The sequence below is a fragment of the Tiliqua scincoides genome, chromosome 2, assembly GCF_035046505.1.
Source record: "Tiliqua scincoides isolate rTilSci1 chromosome 2, rTilSci1.hap2, whole genome shotgun sequence".
In the NCBI taxonomy this organism is placed as follows: Eukaryota; Metazoa; Chordata; class Lepidosauria; order Squamata; family Scincidae; genus Tiliqua; species Tiliqua scincoides.
Window position 1 is genome coordinate 154,973,730 of NC_089822.1, and position 22,354 is coordinate 154,996,083.

Consider the following 22,354-nt stretch of genomic DNA (forward strand, 5'->3'; position numbering starts at 1 on the left):
CCCCAAGGATCTGTCCTGGGACCGGTGCTTTTCAACCTCTTCATAAATGACCTGGAGACAGGGTTGAGCAGTGAAGTGGCTAAGTTTGCAGACGACACCAAACTTTTCCGAGTGGTAAAGACCAGAAGTGATTGTGAGGAGCTCCAGAAGGATCTCTCCAGACTGGCAGAATGGGCAGCAAAATGGCAGATGCGCTTCAATGTCAGTAAGTGTAAAGTCATGCACATTGGGGCAAAAAATCAAAACTTTAGATATAGGCTGATGGGTTCTGAGCTGTCTGTGACAGATCAGGAGAGAGATCTTGGGGTGGTGGTGGACAGGTCGATGAAAGTGTCGACCCAATGTGCGGCGGCAGTGAAGAAGGCCAATTCTATGCTTGGGATCATTAGGAAGGGTATTGAGAACAAAACGGCTAATATTATAATGCCGTTGTACAAATCTATGGTAAGGCCACACCTGGAGTATTGTGTCCAGTTCTGGTCGCCGCATCTCAAAAAAGACATAGTGGAAATGGAAAAGGTGCAAAAGAGAGCGACTAAGCTGATTACGGGGCTGGGGCACCTTCCTTATGAGGAAAGGCTACGGCGTTTGGGCCTCTTCAGCCTAGAAAAGAGACGCTTGAGGGGGGACATGATTGAGACGTACAAAATTATGCAGGGGATGGACAGAGTGGATAGGGAGATGCTCTTTACACTCTCACATAATACCAGAACCAGGGGACATCCACTAAAATTGAGTGTTGGGCGGGTTAGGACAGACAAAAGAAAATATTTCTTTACTCAGCGTGTGGTCAGTCTGTGGAACTCCTTGCCACAGGATGTGGTGCTGGCGTCTAGCCTAGACGCCTTTAAAAGGGGATTGGACGAGTTTCTGGAGGAAAAATCCATTATGGGGTACAAGCCATGATGTGTATGCGCAACCTCCTGATTTTAGAAATGGGTTAAGTCAGAATGCCAGATGTAGGGGAGAGCACCAGGACGAGGTCTCTTGTTATCTGGTGTGCTCCCTGGGGCATTTGGTGGGCCGCTGTGAGATACAGGAAGCTGGACTAGATGGGCCTATGGCCTGATCCAGTGGGGCTGTTCTTATGTTCTTATGATATTTTGATATCATGTGGCTAATTTAAACACTGCATTACATTATTAAACATAAAACTATATTACATAGAAGTAATAAATGATATGATATTACAAGTTGCCTGCTCACAGGCAAAAGGAGGACATTTAAGTTCTTTTCCAGGACAGGAGGCTAAAAAAGAGGACAGCTGGTCACCATGCCCTCCTCCTACAGTCCCACATCAAATCCTACAGTCCTACATCAAATCCTCCTACAGTCCCAGAAGCGTCCCCAGCCTTGTGTCACTCAAAAATTGGTGCAATACTTTATAGCCTGACAGCCCAATCCTAGGCATGTCTACTCAGAAGTAAGTTCCATTAGAGTCAATGGGGCTTACTCCCAGGAAAGTGTGGATAGGACTGGGTTGTCCGAGAGCCCCTTTAGCATCATTCCACACCTACAGTTCAGAAGGGTCCATCAAGGGCCTTTCTATTGATTTTCATGGGGCTTGTTGTGTTGTCCACAAGCATCATAGCTAAGCGGAGCCTTTCCCTGCTCCCAGCTGGCCGGTTAGGCGTTCCTCCTCCTGCGCCGGTCCTCCCAGCTTGCAGTTGAAGCGTTAAACCTCCAGAGGGCGCAGCGGAGCTCCTTCCCGACTTCCGTGAGGCGGTCTGGCCGCAGGGTGGCTTCTCGGGCCCGGAGGGAGGAAGTGGCTGGCAGTGCGGCGAGTCAGCAGTACTGCTGGAGGGGCGGAGGCGAGGGCGAGGTGAGTGAGGCGCAGAGGCCGTTCTCATTGCTCTGGGATGGTCTCCTCCTGCTGCCCTGGCACCAGGGCTGCCTGCTGCTGCCTCTGGCTCGCACCCACCACCCCCAGCCTCGCCTGCTGCTGGGACCAGGTGGCGTGGCTGGCGGTGCCGGGTGCTTTGGCGCTTGCTCTGTCCACCCTGGCTGGAGAATGTGTGGCAGGAACGTGGCTGCCACGTGTGTGACGTCCTAGGGACCAGGGGGAGGGGAGCCAACCTGCCATGCCACTTCTTCCATGCCACCCATGCAGCAGACCTGCCACCCCCACCACCTTTACTGCCCCATAACATTTCCTCGACAGGCAGAGGTTCAACAGGTGCAGCTTCCCCCTCTGCTGTGAAAGTTCTGTAGGCTTCACCACCTATTGCATTTCTTTGGGTGATGTAGAAAATTCAACAAATCAATGGTGAGGCTTTTCCCTACCACCACCTTCCACAGTTAAACGCATAGAGTCTCCTTTAGGAGAGGAAAAAATGCTGATAGGGCTGTTCTGTGAGAAGATTATGAAAGATGCCATCACCACATTCTGTGGCAAGGAGTTCCACAGACTAACTACATGCCGAGTAAAGAAATATTTTCTTTTGTTGGGAGAGTTAGGACACACAAAAGAAAACATTTTTTTACTTAATGTGTAATTAGTCTGTGGAACTCATTGCCACAGGATGTGGGGATAGCATCTGGCCTCGTGGCCTTTAAAAGGGGATTGGACAAATTCCTGGGGGGAAAGTCCATCATGGGTTACCTCAGAATGCCAGATGCAAGGGAGGGCAGCAGGATGCAAATCTCTTGTTATCTTGTGTGCTCCCTGAGGCATTTGGTGAGCCTCTGTGAGCCCCCCCCCCCCCGTGTCTGTGTAGGATAACCAAAAATTAAATTGCCTTGATTCTCTATTGCTGGAATCACTGGAGGTCAACAGAGGTGGGTAGTAGGTTAAGACCTCATCTGGATGATGTCCCCAGGCGCATCCTTAAGTTTATCCCATGTGCTTGCCTTTCATTACTATGGGGGGAAAAAGTAAGACTTTGCTTAGAGATGTTGTTATAGTGAGGGAAAAATTGTTCACTGACCAGACATTGGGTAGCCCAGTCCCTGCTGACAAGGATCCTGTAGTGAGCTGCAGTGGTTACGGTACTGTATCCCAGGAGGACCTTACAGTATATGTCAGTGTTTCTCAGACTGTGGGTCCGGACCCACTAGGTGGGTCGTGAGCCAATTTCAGGTGGGTCCCCATTCATTTCAGTATTTTATTTTTAATTTATTAGACTTGATGCTACCATGGTATGTGAGTGCATTTGGGGAAATGTTACAGACCTGTACTTTGAATAGGCTACTCTGTATATGCTTTTAACAATGATAGTAAATGGAACTTACTCCTGAACAAGTGTGGGTAGGATTGCAGCCTAGGATTGTTAAAATTTCCCTGCTTGATGATGTCACTTCTGGTCATGATATCACTTCCGGTGGGTCCTGACAAATTCTCATTCTAAAAAGTGGGTCCTGGTGCTAAAAGTGTGAGAACCACTGGTATATGCTATTTTAAAAACATATCAGGAGTCCCTCTCCCTGATGTGTTCTTCCGCTTCATGATGGGCTGTTGAGAAGGAGGCCCTTCATGTTGCACATGTGCTTTTCTGTACTGTATTGAAATGGATCTCTTCGGAATCTCCAAAATCAAGTACAAGGTCTCCCTCTTGTAGACTAAGAAGTTCCACTGAGTTTAATGGAACTTATTTACTTAAAGCCATGTGGTCTTAGGCCACAGTTCTCTAAGCACTTATCTGAGAGTAAGTCTCATTTAACTCAGTGGGACTTGCTTCTGAGTAGATGTGCATAGGATTGCGCTGTTAATCTTCCTATCCCTCTAGGAACACAATTTGACAACCTGCTTGGGAGACTCTACTTTTTTGAAGATCATGGCAAACTCTGGAGGAAAAATAAATCTAAAAGACAAATTGGAGGGCAATGAGTTGGACTTGAGCTTGTGTGACCTGAATGAAGTGCCAGTTAAAGACCTGGTTAGTACTGTATCTGTTTTCTTATCCACTCTAAAAACATGGCAAGGGATTTGGAAGACTGTTTAATCTGTATGAATGGTACTGGCTCTTATAAGCTTTCTGAAATTCATTGAAAGATTGGTTCAATCTCTGTCTTTACCAGAATTTAACATTTATTTAGCTTGTGTTGGGAAGGAAGAAGGAAATGGGAATATACAACTTAGTGGACCTGGGAAAAGGCAGCTTCTCATGCCCTCAGGAGGGAAGGGACTCTTGTGGCCCATTGACATCAGTAAGAACAGGCAGTGCAAGTATAGTGTAGCAAGATAGACAGTTTGGAAAAGAGAAAAAGAAAAAACACTTAGTACTAACTCATTTGGCACATCATGTGGCTGGAATATAGAGTTATCAAACTGGAAGAACCTGTGAGATAAAGAAGCATTTGCAAAATATGGGGTTGGTAACTCCTTAAACAGCATTGCTGTCTGTGAAGAATTCTGAAAGCTCCATATATAGGTTAAAAGTCAAAGTTGTGTTATAAAGTTTGATTTTGCAACACCTGCTGTTGGAGTAAGAGCTGCAGCTGATTGATGTTTTACTATGTAAACCACTTTGTTTTGTTGAAAAACAATATAGAAATTTTAATAATTGTGTTCTTTAACTCTTTTTCAGTTAGGGCTTCCGAAGGCTACTATTTTGGACTTGTCCTGTAACAACCTCACTTTTTTACCAGTAAGTTGCAGCTTTATCACTTCTGTGAACTTTTCATATAGAAGTAAATTATGTACAGCTTACCTTCTGTTTAAAACAATAGGATTGGGTTGTAGTACTAGCTGTAGTTCTAACTCTCCTACATAACAGGGAATGATGGCTGCCATGATAGTTCAAAGGGATCAGTGAATGGCAGACAGGGGATCTGATTTTTTCAGATCAGTTCATTCCAAAATAGCCATACAGCCATACAGGATTGAAGAGCCATACAGGATTGAAGAGCCTGTATGATAGCCATACAGGATTGAAGAGTCTGGGGTTTCAAGACTGCCTGCAGTGAACGTTAGACTGCTGGCGTCAAGACTGCCTGCAGTAAATGTTAGACTACTAGCGTGAATATTAAACAGCTAAGTTAGCCACTTAAGAAACTCTGGGGTGAGATTAGTACTGTAACAGAGATTGTGTCTAGTGAATTGTAGAATCAATATGTCAGGTTTGTAGTAACTGCATGACTGTTAGCTTAGAGCAGGGCCACTCAAACCCTGGCCTGGGAACTGGATCCAAGGTTCAGGCAGATCTGTATGTCGGGTGAGCTGACCTTTCCGTTCTGCCCGAACACTATGCAAAGTCCTCCTTGTTCAGGGGACAGGGATGCTCTGGGCAGTCATATCTGCCCGGACATCCTGTCACATGGTCTTCTGGGATGCCGGGCAGCAGACACAACTGCCCAGAGCATTTCTGTCCCCTGAATAAGAAGGACTTCGCTTAGCTTCTGGGCAGAATGGTTGGATGTGGTCTGGATGGGGATTGCATTCTCAATGCACCGCAGTTGCGAGTTTGAGCGCTGCTGACTGAGGATGCTTGATTATTCTCTTTACATTTCTAAATTATAACCCATTTCTGCCTGTTCATTTACAGTAAGTACAGTATGTACAGTACAGTACATTTACATATGTTGCAAGTGCACACCCATGGGCACAGGTGGGTTTTAAAGGAGGATATTTCATCATCTCACAACTAGCTTTAGGGAGAGATCAAGCTGAATGGATCTTTTGAACTTCCTGTCTGGTCCATCTTTCTAATGATCTCAGCTTTTGATTAGCATGGTGGTTTAATTTTTTTTCATTCACGTTTGGGTTCCAGTCAGACTTTTGCAGTTTGACCCACTTGGTGAAACTAGACCTGAGTAAAAATCAGCTTCAGCAACTACCTGTGGACTTTGGTCGCTTGGTCAACTTGCAACACCTAGACCTTCTGAACAATCGATTGGTTACTTTGCCAGTCAGCTTTGCACAACTCAAGGTAACTTTCTCCCTTTCCTCCTTTACCTTACATTAAATAAGACCTGGTTACAGCCCAGAATTTATTTGAGATGATTTTGAAGTATAGTTTCATAATAGGAATTGGTGAACCTGGCAACAGGTTAGCAGAGGTTCATATTTTTGCTGACACTGATGAAACTGCTGACCCTGAAGAAACCTGAGCAGATCTCTTAGGTGAGGAAATTAAATGTTTGTGGTATTTGTGGTTTGAGTCTGTAGAATAAATGATTGTGAGCGCTGTTTAGATTTTTGAAGCTTTATTCATAGGTGTAACTAGCAAAAGATGTTTGTCATCATGGGCTGAAGCAAACATCCTAGGAGTAGACATAGTTCTTTACGGAAGGATGGCAACAGATACACAAGCCCGCTTCATTCCTTTCTGGAACTTTCTGCTGTTTTATCTTGGTGGAACATTGTTTTCAGTCTACTTTTCAGTTTTAACTGGTCCCCAGAGTGACAGGCAACAGGGATGTAAGTTGGAAGCCAACCCTGAACAGATCCTTCAGGATACTTGACTTTCCCCCTTAGCTTTTTGTCTTGCAGTGTCTGAACTGGCACCTTGTTTAATGAAGCTATGGAACTCCATTCTTTTAAATATGAAGCAAGAGAAGCTGGCAACTTCCGTGCTTGGATTTTAATTTGAATTGGAGAAGAATTTGGGTCCTTGTAAAGTTTTCCTTTTAAAGCAGGCTTTAACATACGCACCCCAAATTAGTTTATGAGACTGGCTCAGGAGAACTTCAATGATCTTGCTTGCTTTGGCTGTACGGCCTTCTAGGACATGACTTGCCAAACCTTGGCCTGCAGGCCAGATCCTGTGTTCGCCTAAATCCCACCCCTCTGTGAACAGCTCTTACCGTTCCGCTCCTTTGTTGCTTCGTTCTTCACCCATCTTCAGTCACATCTATGGCCCAATGTCCCAGCAGGTTTTGCACCAGGATGTCCAGGCCATAGACATGACTGCCCCGGGCCTCACTGTGCCCACATGGGTGAAGAATGAAGCAGCAGAATGGTAAGAGGTGCTCGGAACAGGGAGGGAGTTTTTGTTGTGCACTGGTCTCTGGTTTGTTCTAGGACATAGTAGGAACACTGAGTAACTTTTTTTCTGAGTAAACATATATAGGATTGCACTGTTAAACTAGTCCTGTATGCTTTCCCCTTCTTCAGAACCTAAAGTGGCTGGATTTGAAGGACAACCCACTGGATTCCATATTGGCTAAAGTAGCTGGAGATTGCTTGGATGAAAAGCAGTGTAAACAGGCAGCAACAAGGGTAAGGATCTATTTTGCATTTTATTCTAGTTTGTGTTGGCTGTTCACAGAGACAGTTGATTGTTTCACTTACTGTTTTTGATTGCTATCTGTCCCGTCCCAAGCCAGCCAATAACAGTGGAATGCTAGATAATCCTCGTATTAATTTTGCCCCAGCACTATGGATATTTGCCACATCATCAATGCTGAAAACCCATGACATTTCTAAGTTTTTCGTGAGCAATTCTAGAGGATCTTGAAGGTGATTTTTTTTTTTTGCTACCAGCTTTGGACAATCAGTGGGCCATACATTGGCATTGATCCCTGTGTTCAAGACCAGAGAAATATGCATGGGCATATTTCTTAATTGCCTTTATAGTTTTTGTAATCTTCAGAGTTCAAGGACAAATGTAGTTCCCTCTGTAGTTAGCTGTCAGAGTAGGTTCCCTTTTTTGAAAAGTCATGGATAAGAGAGCAACTTAATACTCAGTGACTGATTTGTCATTTCAGTGGTAAGGGAATTTTCACCCAAGACTTTGCAAATTTGCTTTATTCACATAGACTCTTTGCTCTTCAGACACAGACCCATGTTTTGCTATCTGCTTGTGGTACACTGTGCTTTGGATTGCTTATGTTGCTCTGTGGAAGGTGTAGGGGGAGGTAAATGGCCTTGCCTTTGGGGCAAGAGGGACTGTATTAGGTCTTCCAGTTCTGATTCTATGGAACTGGTCAGAGAAGTTGCTCTTTATCAAGACTGGTTGGCCAACCTAACTGCAGTTTAATAAATACTTTCCCTTAGTTTGTTTTAAGTTTCTGTTGTAGAAAGCAAAGCATGTGTGCTGCATAATTTTTTTCCTGTTTTTGTTAAGAGGTCAGTGTGAATATGTATTTTTTGAAATTTTTTTTGGATTTCAAAGGTTCTACAGTACATGCAGGCTATCAAGTCGGACCTAGATCGTGAGAGGGAACGAAAACTTCAGGCAGAGCGAGGTAGGCTTGGTAACTTAAGCCACATTGATATGGGCTGCTCATATCCCTTTATATTTATATGACCTGAGAGTTGATTCCCATCATCAGAGGTATTTTTTTTAAAAATCCCATCCCAACTACACTATACAAAATGTATACATTGGTGTAGGTTGGAAATTTTGGCACAATGATTTGTGAATGAGAGGATATTCCAATGTTTAGTAGCTCAAAGGAACATTTGACACTGTTTATGTCCTCTGATTCTGGCACATAAATCTATCATGTATGAGCAGAATTCAGTACCTGCCCTTGATAAAATCTTAGAGTTGGTGTTTCTGAGCGTTAGCTAAAGGTATGTATTAAGATGACCAATGAAAGCAGCGGTGTCTGAAGAATCTCTTTGGTTTGTGGCTCCGTTACCATTTTAAGATTAATTAGCGAACCGTATTGCAATATACTTTACTGGTTTTATGTTTTGGGGATGGGGGGTGTTTTGTCAACAACTTTGAGCATTTTGGTGGAAAGAAAGTTTTATATCGGTAAAATCGCATGTGCATGTTCTGTGTTTGAAACATTCACATGGACATGTATGTTCATGGACATGGATGTTCTAGTGGAAGTGATCATTTATTACAGCATCCTGAAAAATGCTGGATTTCAGGTGTCTTGTGATCTTTCCATATGTAACACTTTCATGGAACTATTAATCATGTGATGTTTGAGGAAAAGGTTTGCACAGGTATGGCCCTTTGCCCTCAGAATGATTTTGTGAATCAATCTTCTGCCACAGAGTTATGTGCATTCCTGCTGTACAAATAGAAGTGTGAGGAGATACGCTATCCTATAAGTATCTCTGCCTTATGTTTCTTCCAGTTCTACAATTAATGTACAGTTGAATTTGACATGCCATCCAGACTGTTTGGGCATTTGAATACATGGCTTCAGATATGAATAACTTCAGGGTCATTCTATAGTTCCATTCTTTTATCTAAAATAAACAGTACATGTGAGAGGAACAGACCTCTTTGTTTAAACTCATGTCTCCCCCAACCAAAGTGAGAGATTGAGCAGGTCAGCTCTAAATCTCAACAGGGGTATGTGGGTTACGGGGCTCCTCCCCATACCCGCAGCCTAACTCGCTTTGTAGTATTGGTGCTTGGCTCAGAAAAGCACCAAGAGGCCAAGACTCTGGAAAGTTAAGTGATAAGCTGGGGGGGGGGGATTTGGCAGCCCACACCCTTTGGTTCTAGAAATTGGGGCAATACACATACCTTTATAAATAGCTGGGGCAGACCCAGATTTAAATAAACTGTACATTCAGCCTTAATTGATTTGACAGTATCCTTTTAAGGCAGCCATTTTCAACCACTGTGCCTTGGCACATTGGTGTTCCATGGGAATTTGGAGGTTATTTATTAGTAGGGCCATTAGGAGATTTGAGCCCCTTAGCTGCAGTGTGTTGTGCCTTGTCAGTTGTCAAAAAACTGATGGTGTGCCTTGACAACTTTAGCACCTTTTCAGTGTGCCACAAGATGAAAAAGGTTGAAAATCACTGTTTTAAGGTCTTTGTACCTGCTTCCTCATAAGTATCGGACTAGTCAGGGACTTATGCTTGTAAGGTGCTTCTGATATCACACGGAGAGATTTGGAATGATTAATTATAGATCAGATGGGTTTTTGTTCAAAGGTGGCTCTCTATGACAATTGTGATCAGTGCTTATGGAATTGTATTGCTCTTGGGTCAGGCAGTACATTTGAGATCTGCATTTATGGTGTTCCATGAAAAGAAACTGCCATCTGTAATATGTGTCCTCAAAATGCAACTTGTTTTGTGGTAACAGAATGCTAATATTATCTATTGTAGAGATGGTTTCTCTTTTTTTTGCATCCAATAAGGCAAACTAATTTTGTATATATTGTTTGGGACAACAACCTTAATGATAACAAATCCTATTGAGGGGAATGCTTTCTAAAGTAAATGAGAACATCTTCTCTTTGTACTGATACTCAGAGCAGGAGAAAAAGCGTGAAGCAGCTCAGCGAGCAAGGGAGGCCCAAGAGAAGGAGCAGCGCAAGCGGGAAAAGGCTGAAGAGAAAGAACGCCGGAGGCGGGAGTATGATGCCCTGAGAGCCGCAAAGCAGGAAATGGAAAAGCAGCCAAGGAAAGAAATGGGTGAGAATCCAAGTAAGTAAAAAGGAATGTGTACGTGTGTTTGTGTGGGTTTAGTGGTAAATAATTGAAAAGCCATAAGATTGGATAATTTGTACTAGCATTTGGAAGGGTTAGGTGGCAAAGGTACTTTGGAGCCATCAAACAGACTTTTGAAAGTCTTTTTTTAGGGCTACACATTAATATTGGCCCAGTATCTGAATCATTTCAGCTAGTAAAATAAAATTTCCAGCTCTTAAAAACATTAGATGCATACTTTGGTTCTGAGAATTCTGTTTTGAAAGGTTTTAGAGTCAGGTTTTTCATAATGGCTCCATATTAAACATTGAAAGGACCTAGGGATACAGTATAGACTTACAGAGGACATACAGATTTACTGAAGACAGTAGGCCTTTGCAAGCTTACCAGAACCTCAGAATACCAAATTTTAACTGTTTAACTGCAGTACTTCCAGGTAGTGATTCCAATTTCTAGTATAAGAGAACCTTCTGATGTTTGATTTTAGTTTTGTAGGAACTCAAATACAAAGTGTGCAGAGCTGGTGTGTGACTAAATATGGTCCATTTCATTTGTGATAACTCATGTCCAATGAGTGCAGTGCTTGTTTACAAAAGTTACTTAAGCCTGATAACAGGTCACTCTCAGCTTTGCTAAGCTCAGCAAAGATGCATTTGTTGAAAAAAATTAAATAATGAACCAAGTGTACATGCTTGTTTACATCCTGAGTCACTAGCACAGAATTGGCTAGTAGGGCTGACATTTCTACTTAGATGGGAAAAATCCAGACATGTACTGAGAAAGCAGTGACAGTGCACATATCCCAAAGTGCATGCCAAGCTTTAGCATCACTTGCATAGCCATAAAATTGTTACTGCTGATACAGAAGACACAGCCTGTGCCTTCAGTGGACTCATCTTTGAGTTTCACTGAGCATCTTGCATGAAGGGTTGGTCATGCAGTATGTTTTTGTGCAGAAAAGACCTTGATGTCTAACTTGCTACCTCATTCTTCTTTGTTATAACAGAGCTCTCATCAGTTTCCCAACCATCACATCTACCCCAACATAAACGCTCCTGGTCCAGACTCCTGTTGAAAATGCTGCTCTTCCTGCTGCTAGGTACTCTTAGTGTGTTGGCTGTTTGTAAGGTTACAGAGCTGCAGCATCAGCCTGTGTGCATCAGTGTGAACATGCTCTATGAAGATGCACTAACTGCTTTGCAACGTCACAGACTCCTTCGGAATGCACTGCAGCCAAGCTCACAGCAGTGACGTGGTCTGGGCCCTCAAGGACTCTTCCGCTGTCAGCATTTCCTTCCTGCTGCTGTTTCCATATCAGCACAGCCAGAATTCCTATGGAATTATGCTATGGTGGAAATTGCCTTTAGTCATTCAGCATTGGGTTTGGTGACCTGCCTAGATCAGAACAGCTGCCTAGATCACTTTATCTCCCTCACTTGAAGTTCCTGTGGTAAATTAAAACTTGTTGCTATTTCTTTTCTTTGCAGTGGCTGCAAAATGGAGGCTCCTGGCCTCTAGAGCAGCAAAGGAAGTCTATACTCTTAATAGCAGCCTTGCTGTAAGAGGTGAAGTCTATTTTGTCTTAAGAAGTATATTGCTGGGCTGAATACATGCTCATACTGGGAACTAAGTACAGTGGGACGGCTGAGTTTATTTAGGCAGTGGATGGTGAAACCAATGGTGTGATGGTTAATGGTAACAATCTATACAGTTTTTTTTTTACCTCAGCAGCTTCGTGTTTGATTCCTAGGTGGAAATTTATTTTTACATACTACAGCCATTAATCTAAGCTAGACTGCATTTTAGATACATCTACAAATGTCATAATCTAATCTTTCTACATACCTGACTTCACTGAATTCCGTTGTATATCAAGGAAAGTGGTGCTAAGGTGAATTTTGCACCCCCCAAAATCTCCAGCTAGTAAACATTGACCTATGTAAAGTTTAAAACTATGAATGTATTTTTAAATGGTGATGTAATTACTGACTTCTGGTGCTCAGTTAATTTTTTGAGGTGGATCAGAGCTTTACATCTGGATATGAGTTTCTTGTTCAAGACAAGCTATTTGTTCAGCCTTCTGAGTCTATGCAACATTTTTTCCCTTATCCTCTGGCCTTATGCAAAGGATTCAACACTATAGCTTTTATTGGTACTCCTGTCAGTAAGTGTTCTATTTGTTCTACTACTTCACCTGGACAGATAAGCTGCAACATGGTTAACCCATGTTCAGTCCCCTCATTTTGGTACAGCAGGAGCCCTAGCTGTGGTTTATCAACAATCTGAATTCAAACTACTAGAAGCAAATTCTGATAGCCCAAACTGTACTTTGAGAATTAACTTCAAATCCTGCTTTGTTGTGCACAGGCTTGGATTTAGATGTAATGCCAAACTATGGTTCAGCAAATGAAATAGTTGTTCCTTCTAACTCAGTCGTAACTACAGTTCTAAGAAACATTATGCAGATGGAAATACAGAGGTCTACACAGGATAAAGGGACATCTGGTCCCTTACACTGGGTAAAGCGCTAGCCTGCCCAATGAGGCTTCTCAGATATGCGCCAGTGTTAAAGCCTTCAGAATATATACTCCCAAAACATTAGACCCAGTAACATTCCTTTTCTGTAATAAACAGCATTTATATAATTTGGCTATTGTGTCTTGCAGTATATACACACCTCTAAACTTGTACATTAGTGGAGATGGAAGTTCTTGCAAAAAAATGTGCAGTGGGATAAGGACATGACCTGTAGAAAGAATATTGTTCTGCTCTGACGGATGGCCTTTTATAAATTCAAACCAGAGCATTAAGTTCAGCTGCTTTAGCAGTATTCATGTTCAGTTGGAGGAAATCAACTTTATATCTGCTTTTTGTATAGTATGTAGTTAAATATTCTGCTTTTATATTAATAACGGTAAACAGCATAGTTCGGCTCTCTTCCTTAGCCTGCATGTCTCTTATAAGCTGTGGGGCCTCCAAATTGTTTCTGCTATCCAAAAAGTCATCTTTACAAGACTACCACCAAACACAAAATTACTGCCTTCCTTGATTCATATTGGCCAATGGAAACTCATGATTTGTTGTGCTATGATGAAGGCAGGGGTATTTCTCCTTTTCAAGGTCTAACCAGTAGCAGATTTCTGTATTTGCAAAAACAGTTATGTTTTTCTCTCCAAATAAACTTCCTAGCCAGTGACATCCAGGGAAAGGTCAGGATTGTGGGAAGTCATCTGTAGATAGACCCGTTTGGAAAGTTCTGGACCAACCCGCCTTGTAGTAGCAGTCACACCATCACCACGACGTACAGGTATCTCTGCAAGAAGGTTGTATCGCTCCTGTTCAGAAGATTGGGTGCTATAGGCCTAAATTTAACACAGAAATGTCACAAGATTGGTTCAGTAAAGCAGCAGATGTGTTAAGTAGTAAATGGAAAAACATATGCAGCCTGTTCAAATCTATTTTTCCAAAATTATTGTGCGTTCCAGATTGAATATTAACAATACCACTGTGGTGTCAGTTTTGCAATACTAGCGGTAACACTCCCAAATAAACTGGTATAGTCTAGATGTACCTAGAACACCCTGTTGCTAGTTACTTAGCTTTCTGCTCTTCACCCACAAGAGCTTCTCATGTCAACAAGCTTAGGTGCAAAAAATGCAGAGGAAAACTAGAAACTCACTGAATACAGAGGATGGCCAGTTCTCATACCAATTGATAACAGAAATAAGAGGGCATGTAAATGCTTCCATTCAAAACATTCCAGATTAGAGAGCTAGGCAGATGGCACCAAAAGACCAGAACTGATGTAAAGAGCTAAATTACATAGGGCAGTGTGACCTCCACATTGTGGCCCAAGGTGCACTGGAAAATTTATTCCAGGCTTAGTAGTGGTGGTGAAGCCTTGCTGTTCTGCCACATAGGCAGACTACATAGGCAGTAGTTTTCACACCTGCACTTTGCCAAGTCTCATGCCAGGGTGCTGCTTTGCAGGGGAAGTAGATCTCTGTCACAAGGCTCGGCAATTTTTGGGGTGCAAAAACTACTGGCTGCATGGCAGAACGGTAAGGTTTTGCCACCACTGCACCATGCCTGGAATAGTTTTTCTGATAGGTCAGAATTTGGAGGCCTATGACAGAGGGAAAGTGTCAAATTTACAAATATAAAATCTGAGCGGCTTTTAAATACCAGCCTTTTCCATTGAGAATATAAAAAAATAAGTTTAAAGCTTTCCTGGGGCAGCTGAGTAGCTTACCTGTACTAGAAGCTGAGGAGAAGGATATTTAGCCACAATGGCAGTGGCCATCTCAAGGCTGACCCTGTTAAGCTGCTGAATTTGCTTCTTCCAGACCTGTAGCAGCCCCTTTCCAGAGTGGTCTACCTTCATTCCGCTAGTCCAGTCTCCTTCCAAACAGAAGGAGAAGCTGGCTTTATCTCTTTCCCTTCTGAAAAAGAGTATAAAGGAAAAAGAGCACCATGAAGTAATTACACTTACCATTTGTTCTTTTCTATGAGAAAGTTATTTGGACACCCTAAGAACGCAAGCAGAGGAAATCCTCATACAGATACAGTATTTGAATTGTGAGCATGAGAACGTCACATACTCAGTGCCTGAACTGATTCAAGATATTGGGATATTTGATATGTAATAAGTCATTTCTATCATGAGTTGACAGAGCCTTTAGCTTTGAAAGGGTATTTGTGTGTCTAATGAATACATTAGCCACTGGGTAGATGGGACTCGTCAGCCTGGGAAGGCAGCTCATCTGAGAGAAGGAAAACTCTGATCCCAAACCTCCACTGCCTTGTGGCTACATCCAGTTATGGAAGAGGCTTCAAGAGTCAACCTCGAGGCAAAATCCGGAGCCGGAGTCCCTGAGGCAGTTCATGGCTGAACACAGTCACGTTCTGGCAACTCCTGCGACGCCACTGGAACCAACCGTATTGGCCTCTGCCTTTCCATTGGACCATTTCAGCGACGTGGAGAGGGGGGATTTGCTGCATGGGTAACAGCCTATCCTCCATACCTACTTTACCCAGGCTTCACGCACTGGAGAGGACACTGAATGGAGAACCACCATTCAGAGTGTGACACCATAGTCTTCCGAGACTGAAGGATGCCAACAAGAATGAATTCATGCAGGTATGTTTGCCAATTTCAGCTCTTATACATGCTTACCAAATATTTTGAAGCATATAAATGGAGTTCACCTATTATAGAAAAAACACTGTCAACTTGCTGTGGAAATGCTGGAATGTGACCAGCTGTTACTGGGAGAAGCAACAAGGGAATGTAACCAGCTGAGGGTCCAGGCATGCTAATTTGGAGCCAAGATAGCAACAGAAAACTGGAGAAAGACCTCACATGAGCTATTTAATAGGATACCCTACCTCAGGGCACCCCTCAGACTCCAGGGGATGTTCAAAATGCCTTGCTTGCTTCAAGAATAAAGTGCTTTAGAGTCCATTGGAAAGCGTGGCACTTGAGGACTGGAAATCTCCTTATCCCAGCAGTATATCTCAGAGCGGAACTGGAAGTGCTCCCAGAAAGCTACATGGTATTTGATCACTCACTTGAATGGTGCTTCAGCTACAGCCTTAGTGAACATGCTGGCAAAGTCGCCAAGCTCCTTCCAGCTCTCAAGGATTCGAATCTGGATGCCTGTGTAAAGCTGCAGAGCCACTAAAGCCTGTAGAGGCACACAAGGCAAATTATGAGCAAGGCAGCTGATTTTTTTTTTAAAAAGTGGGTCACAGTCACTAACCAAATCACCTTTTGATACAGAGATCCTGCCTCTACTATTTCCCTTGCTTTAGATATAGCACACTGAAGCCTCGCGTGGGTGGCTGACCTAGAATCTGCACTCAGGTTGCCACCTCACCATGAACTTGGGTTCTTTTCAAGTCTTTGTTCACCTCCTTTACCAAGGACACTTTGTATCCTTTCTTTCCAATTTGGAAATCGAACTGCTCAAGGCAGCTAGCATAGCTGAAATGGAAGCATGGTATTCCAAGGGAGAAATGACAATCATTTCTTCATTAAACACAATGAATGGGGCAAGCCAGCCACACTGTAGCTTCAAGCTGGAAAGTGTCTTGTGGGGTATCCAAGCGGAAATAAAGTCTGGATGGCCAGCCTTGAGCCTGTCGTGCCTTATCAGACACAATTCAGACTAGCAGCCAATACCTCCAGTCAGTCATAGTACCACTCTACACCAGCAGTGAACCTGGCTGGATTATTTGGCGTTTGCAGTCAGTTATGCTCCCCAGTGGCAGTCCAGCATACCCATCATTTCACACTGAAGAATGATGCCCAAGGCCTAGCCGCTATAAGGTATAACTCCCTAAAAACCTCCTTCTATGACTGAGAGCCACCTGTGGTAAGAAAAAACAGCACACTGCTCCAACCTTACTCACCTCTTCCACATCCACTCTGGATAGATGAGGGACTGAATTTGCCTTGTCTCTCCGATTCCTTGGTTTGCCCTGCTCCAGTGCCTCGCTGCCACTCTGTGTTGCTGTCTGCTGCTTCTTCTGTGACTTATGCTTATGAGAACTGAGAAGACAAAGAATCCATTCGTAGCCTCTGCACAGCCGGGGAGGGGGGGGGAGGGGGAATGACTGTAAAGAATGACAGGAAGCTTGCCAAGGCACTCACAAACTAAATTTGATCACCCAGCCTCTCACAATGGGAGGTGCAGTACCGAAAGGGAAAGAGACATGAGTTATCTTGGCTTTCTTCAGTGCAAGTTTTTTAATGGGAGCAATGTTCTTCATTGAGCCAATCATCTGTTACTCCTGTCCTGCAGAAGCATGGCAACTATTCCAATGAACAATACTACAGAAGCATTCACCTGTAAGCTCCTTTAAAACAAAGCACCCAACCCACACCATATTCACTTCAGTCCGGATACCAAGAGGGAACATACTTAAGAAAAATCAATGTGCATGTTCTGGAAAGGGGTGGGGGTGTAGCCTTGCACTAGTGGTGGGTTTCAAAACATTCAAATAGTTTCTTTGCCAGGGAAGTACTCACCCACCAAACAAAACGGCAGGCAAAATAATCATTTAAAACCCTCTAGAACTGTTCAGGCATTGGTGGTTAGGTGGTTCCATGTCATAGGTGATGCCATGGGTACTCCAGCAGGTGCCTGTGACAGTCACACAACTATCTGATACATAATGTCAACAGCCATGCTTAGTAGAGGTTTAAAAAAAAAAAAGAAGACATTTTGTAAGGAGCCATGGCTTGCATTGAAAAAACCAGCTTTCCCAGTAACAAAGACATCTGTATGCCCTGCAACCAATGTGTTATGAGCATGTAATTTGTAAAAAAAAAAAAAATTAGGTATCATTAGTACAAACAATAGCCATTGCTGAAAAAGCTTATATGAGCAAAGAAGAGGATATGCCATACTGGCAGTGCTTCCTCAAACAGCTTCCAGATTTGTTTTTAAATATTTGTTCATCCCTTTCCCCCCTTTTAAAAAGGTTTAAGGCAATTGTAACCAAAGTTCAAATACAATTTAAAAAAGTGTGTGTGTGTATAACAAATACACAAATCGCAAAAGCAATCTGAAATAAAAATGTCTCACGTCCCCACTGGATGGCACTATGAAATCAGGGCTGCCCAACCTCTGGCTGGGCAGCCAATACAATGACATCTCAGTATAGGTTTGGGGGCTGGTGGAAGGGAGGAGGAATGGAAATACCTAGTTATTTTCTGCACCCCAATTATTATTTTCAAAGGATTCACAGCTGGTAACTGATTGACAAAATTATGAGACAGAGTTCCATATGCCTAAGACTTGGAATCTAACGGTTCCATATCACTGATGTGCCATGGGTTATGGAGTAAGGTTTGCTTGGAATTCATGGTGGTGGGCTGCAAGTTCTAGGGATAACAAATCAATAGCACTTCCATTTTCAAATGTTAGTCTAAGAAGCCCAGAGAAAGTACTCACCACAAACTTCGCGCAAAAACCCATTGTCCAGACTGTTCTAAGAAAAAACATTCAGAAATCAGAACAGTGAGAAGTAATTTTTACCTGAAATAGTTTTCTAGTCCAACAACCACCAGTGCCAGAGTTTTCTCTGGGGTTTTCTTCATGATATGAGCTACAAAGCTCAGTAGAGTCTCAGCAGGTACATCCTTGCTTACCTGGAAAAAAAAAAACCACCATAGAAGAAAGACTACAACCAAACGGGAAACCCACAGCCTCCAGCCACTTCCTTGCTACTCCTCCAAATAAATCACATGGCAGGATGTTTCAGGGTCATGTCTCAATAAACCTTTCACAATCAAAAACAAATCATCCACAGTCTGCAGGCCTCTTTAGCTACTAACAATTGTACCTTTTGTAAAAACTACTGATATATTTTTTAAAACTACTGATATATTTTTTTTAACTACTGATAATGTTTTTAAGCAAGAATTTTTTTTCTGAATGGTTTTTTTTTTTTGCCACAAGCTGTCATAAGATTACCTCAAGTTGCTAGTTGGGCAGTGATCAGAGGTCATAGCACAAATAATCTCACCTGCTTATAGCTATGAACCATGGAAACGAACTCTTCCAGCAGCACTAGAACCAAGATGTTGGGTTCTTCTGTCCAGGTGGGTTCCTCAGCCTTCGGACACAAACAAAAAAGTTAAGAGTATAGAGGGGAATATAGAGGGGCAAAGAAAACAACCACTGTTAGTAATGAGCAAGCCTGTTGTGAACAACCCAGAATTGGAGATTTGGGGGCCAGTTTGAATGAACAAATTGTTCAAGAAGAATACACCCAACAAACTGAGTGAACAATGCACATTTACTAAATGAATAGGCTAGATCAGGGGTGGGGAAACTTTTTATATTAGAAGGCCATATTTTGTTTATTATTAACAGTATTTACATACTGCTTTTCAACAAGAAAGTTCAAAGCGGTTTACAGACAAAATCAAATAATTATGGTTCCATGTCTCGAGAAGGCTCACAATCTAAAAAGATGCAGAAGAACACCAGGAAACAACCACTAGAAAAGATACTGCTGGGGTGAAAAGGGATCGGTCTCTCTCTGCTAAGTGCCCTCTTGCCCAGTTATTTATTTTACTTTTATATTCAATTCATTATTATTTTACTTAACTAGAAAAGGCATACATTTTTATTTGACACACTACAGTTCTTTTTCTAAGAAGTTCTCAGGCCTAAGACAGGAATCACTGGGTGGTTTCCAGTTCACAAATTACTGAGCTGCCACCGACAGGTAAGAATAACTAAAAGTTCCTTTAAAAAAATACCTTGGCGTTGTATCATGAAATAAAAAGGTGGATGTAGTATTTGTGGACAAAAACGCAAAAGGTTAAAACTACCTCAAAAGGCCACAGTCTGGCATGAAATCTGAAATTGTTTTGCAAGGGTTGGAAAGAAAGTTGTGGGAAAGTTTATGTTTTCAAGAACTGTTACCAACTACTGAACACTTCGGAGTCAGAAAGCTTGATGTTCTGTATTCACTGCAAGGTTTCAGAGGAATTATCAAAAAAATGTATGAAACAGCCCAGCAGATCTCAAATTTTACATCATCTTCTCTGATGGCAGTACTGCCCAGTCTGCAACAGGTGACATGAAGGCAACACTTCGGATATTCAGAATAGAAGATATTCCTGGGACAGATCATTTTATGGAGGTGGCAAAGATAAAAGAAATTGCCAAAAGATGCATATTTGGGTTATTTAAGGCAACAAAACTGCAGGGGCAGCTAGCCATGACAACCTTGGTGCCAGAAATAGAAAGAAAAGGGAAAGCCTTGCAGGAAACATGCTCTCCTACCTGAGCAAGCCCAGTTTTCCTTCTCCAGACAATACTGCGGGGAACCACGTGACTCTCAATTGCACAGCTACACTCCATGGACTGCAGAGTGGTAAGCAACTGTCCACCACCTTCCACCTGTAAAAGACCTAACACGGGAATAGAGGTCAGTGTCCCACTGGGAGTGTAGACCATTAACTCCAAGTGGAGCTATGAATGAAGGGCCCATACCTGGATCCAGCACCACCTGAATGTGTTTCATGCATTCTCCGGGTTTCTGGGCCTTCCACAGGTTTGCAGCTGCTTTCTTCCTCTCTTTTTCCTCCTTCTGCAGCAGCTTTCGAGCTTCTTGGTCTTTCCTTCTGTTCAGGGCAGCCTGGCGGGCTCTGTCAAGTTCCTCCTGGCTGTGTTTGGTTTTGGTCGGAAGGGAGAAAGGTTGTGGGTGTAACTCTGCTCTCTGGCAGCTGCTACTTGGTGCTGGGCAGTCTGAGAGACAAACTGGAGGCTGGATGAAGGGCTGGTTCTTAGGATCCCATGGTGCTGCTTCCTGGTCACTATCTGACATCTCCCAAGATTTGGGTGCAGCTCTTCTCTGGGTGGCTGGAGCTTTTGGTAGCAACCGTGGCCGACAATCAGTAGCCACTCGCTCATCATTGGAGTGGAGCCCATTCCCTTGAGCTGAATATTGTGTGCTCAGCTCTCGGATCCTAGTAAATGAAGTACTGCTAGTTGTGGCCGGCTGGGAGTCCAAAAGCCTCCTCTTGAGTCTTTCAGCCAAAGGTACAACATCCTCATCCTCACTGTCACTGCTGAGCTCCACCGCTCTGTCCATCCCAGCGGCAGCTCTGGTGGAATCTTGCCTGCTACAAGGCTTTTTGCAGGTGGGGGATGCAAGAGATGAATCCTCAGAGTCCGAGCTGCTCAGCACAAGCACTTCCCCTTCTTGAGAAGGCTGGACGGTGCCACTTTTTACATCAGGACACTGCCTCCTTAGGAAATGAACAGTTGGTAGCTCCTCGCCATCACTCTCACCCAGCTCTGGGGACATTGCATTTGGGTGTTACAGGATGCAGTAGCACTAGAGAACATGCAAAGAAGAAAAATAAAGATCTCTGGGCAACTGCAGGCTCACTTCAGTCCTGGTACCAGCCTCAGGGCTGATTTAAAGCAAAAAAGTCTCTTAACCCACATTTCTTTGGCTCCACAACAAGCAGATTTCTGTCAGTGGTCACTTTGTCTTGTAAATAGATGCAACCTGTGCTGAAATGTCACCAGAGGGCATTTGTTGGCACTATTTTGTTCTTTGCACAAGGCAGAAAGAAATCTACCTGGCTACCTTACGGCCTGTTCTCTGGAACACAGCAATCCTACAATTAAGAACCAGGAACACACTGTTCACTGTGCAGCTGCCATCTGTCCGAAGCTTCCAAGTTCTCAAGGTGGCACCGAGAAACTTCCAACAGGTGGCAGCTTGCATGCCTTGTCCAGGGACTAGAGTTCTGTAGCATTTCCACATCACAAACCTTACTCCAGACCAGTCGCTTTGCCTACATTCCTCCCTGTATGCTTATTTCTGAAGGATTTCTTTCAGCAATCCAACTAACCCTTAACAACACGGACTGCAAATTCCAGTTTTAGGAAGGAAAACACACACACACTTCTCATATTCAAGCCAATGCCATATGATCAGCCAGCATCTGTGCTGTCACAAAGAAGCAAGATATCTCTGGGGGCTGCAGAGAATCCAGCCCATGGCTCTGTGTGTGTGTGTGTGTTTGCACCATCGCTCCCCAGGAACCCGGCTTGCAATAACAACACCACGACTGACAGCACAATCCTAGTCATGCCTACTCAAAAGTAAGTCCCACTGTGTTCAATGATGCATACTCTCAGGAAAGTGTGCCTAGGAAGATTGCAGCCCTGAGTGTCTGAACGTGCAAGGCTAGGACTTCCAAGAGCGCCTCTCCCCTCCAGTGGAGCAACCCCAGCCAAGATGCCTGTCCACTCAGGAGTAAGTCCCATGAGAGTCAGTGGGGCTTCCTCCCAAGAGAGGGTGGCTGGGATTGCAGCCCCAGAGCCCCCTCCTATGCATGTCTACTCAGGAGTCAGTCCCATTCTAGTCAGTGGGGCTTCCTCCCAGGAAAGAGTGGCGAGGATGGCAGCCTTCAGGGGCTTCCACGCGCGGGTACCTCTCCCTCGAGCACAAGTGTCAGCTCCACGATGCGCTCTCCATCCACCAGTTCCGAACAGCGGCCGCTTTCAAACCGACCCGCCG

General features: G+C 43.5%; 2 protein-coding genes across 3 annotated transcripts; one reads left to right on the plus strand and one right to left on the minus strand.

Moving 5' to 3' along the window:
- The first annotated feature begins 1,761 nt into the window (after window positions 1-1,761).
- Window positions 1,762-12,939, plus strand: LRRC59 (leucine rich repeat containing 59). The gene is made up of 8 exons (XM_066617615.1): window positions 1,762-1,822; window positions 3,726-3,875; window positions 4,527-4,586; window positions 5,709-5,867; window positions 7,055-7,159; window positions 8,055-8,127; window positions 10,118-10,291; window positions 11,301-12,939. The coding sequence occupies exons 2-8, from the start codon at window positions 3,774-3,776 to the stop codon at window positions 11,543-11,545; spliced, it is 918 nt and encodes a 305-aa protein (XP_066473712.1). The 5' UTR covers window positions 1,762-1,822; window positions 3,726-3,773; the 3' UTR covers window positions 11,546-12,939.
- EME1 (essential meiotic structure-specific endonuclease 1) lies at window positions 12,862-22,348 on the minus strand. Of its 2 annotated transcripts, XM_066617613.1 has the most exons (9): window positions 22,269-22,348; window positions 20,311-21,157; window positions 20,101-20,228; window positions 18,830-18,919; window positions 18,340-18,452; window positions 16,709-16,847; window positions 15,866-15,981; window positions 14,547-14,736; window positions 12,862-13,656 (listed from the first exon to the last, which is right to left on the minus strand). In XM_066617613.1, exons 2-9 carry the CDS (start codon window positions 21,125-21,127, stop codon window positions 13,480-13,482), a joined length of 1,770 nt encoding a protein of 589 aa, XP_066473710.1. In that variant the 5' UTR covers window positions 21,128-21,157; window positions 22,269-22,348; the 3' UTR covers window positions 12,862-13,479. The 2 variants fall into 2 exon arrangements, with proteins under 2 accessions (XP_066473710.1, XP_066473711.1); XM_066617614.1 differs by lacking the exon at window positions 22,269-22,348 and having other exon boundaries at window positions 20,311-21,188.
- Window positions 22,349-22,354: the final 6 nt, after the last annotated feature.

Coding starts and splice junctions, on each gene's coding strand:
- LRRC59 (XM_066617615.1), top strand. CDS start 3,774: ATGGCAAACTCTGGAGGAAAAATAAATCTAAAAGACAAATTGGAGGGC. Junction 3,876..4,526: donor AAGTGCCAGTTAAAGACCTG/GTTAGTACTGTA, acceptor ACTCTTTTTCAG/TTAGGGCTTCCGAAGGCTAC. Junction 8,128..10,117: donor AAAACTTCAGGCAGAGCGAG/GTAGGCTTGGTA, acceptor ACTGATACTCAG/AGCAGGAGAAAAAGCGTGAA.
- EME1 (XM_066617613.1), bottom strand. CDS start 21,127: ATGTCCCCAGAGCTGGGTGAGAGTGATGGCGAGGAGCTACCAACTGTT. Junction 20,229..20,310: donor TCAGGTGGTGCTGGATCCAG/GTATGGGCCCTT, acceptor TTCCCGTGTTAG/GTCTTTTACAGGTGGAAGGT. Junction 15,982..16,708: donor CCAGAGTGGATGTGGAAGAG/GTGAGTAAGGTT, acceptor GTGCCTCTACAG/GCTTTAGTGGCTCTGCAGCT.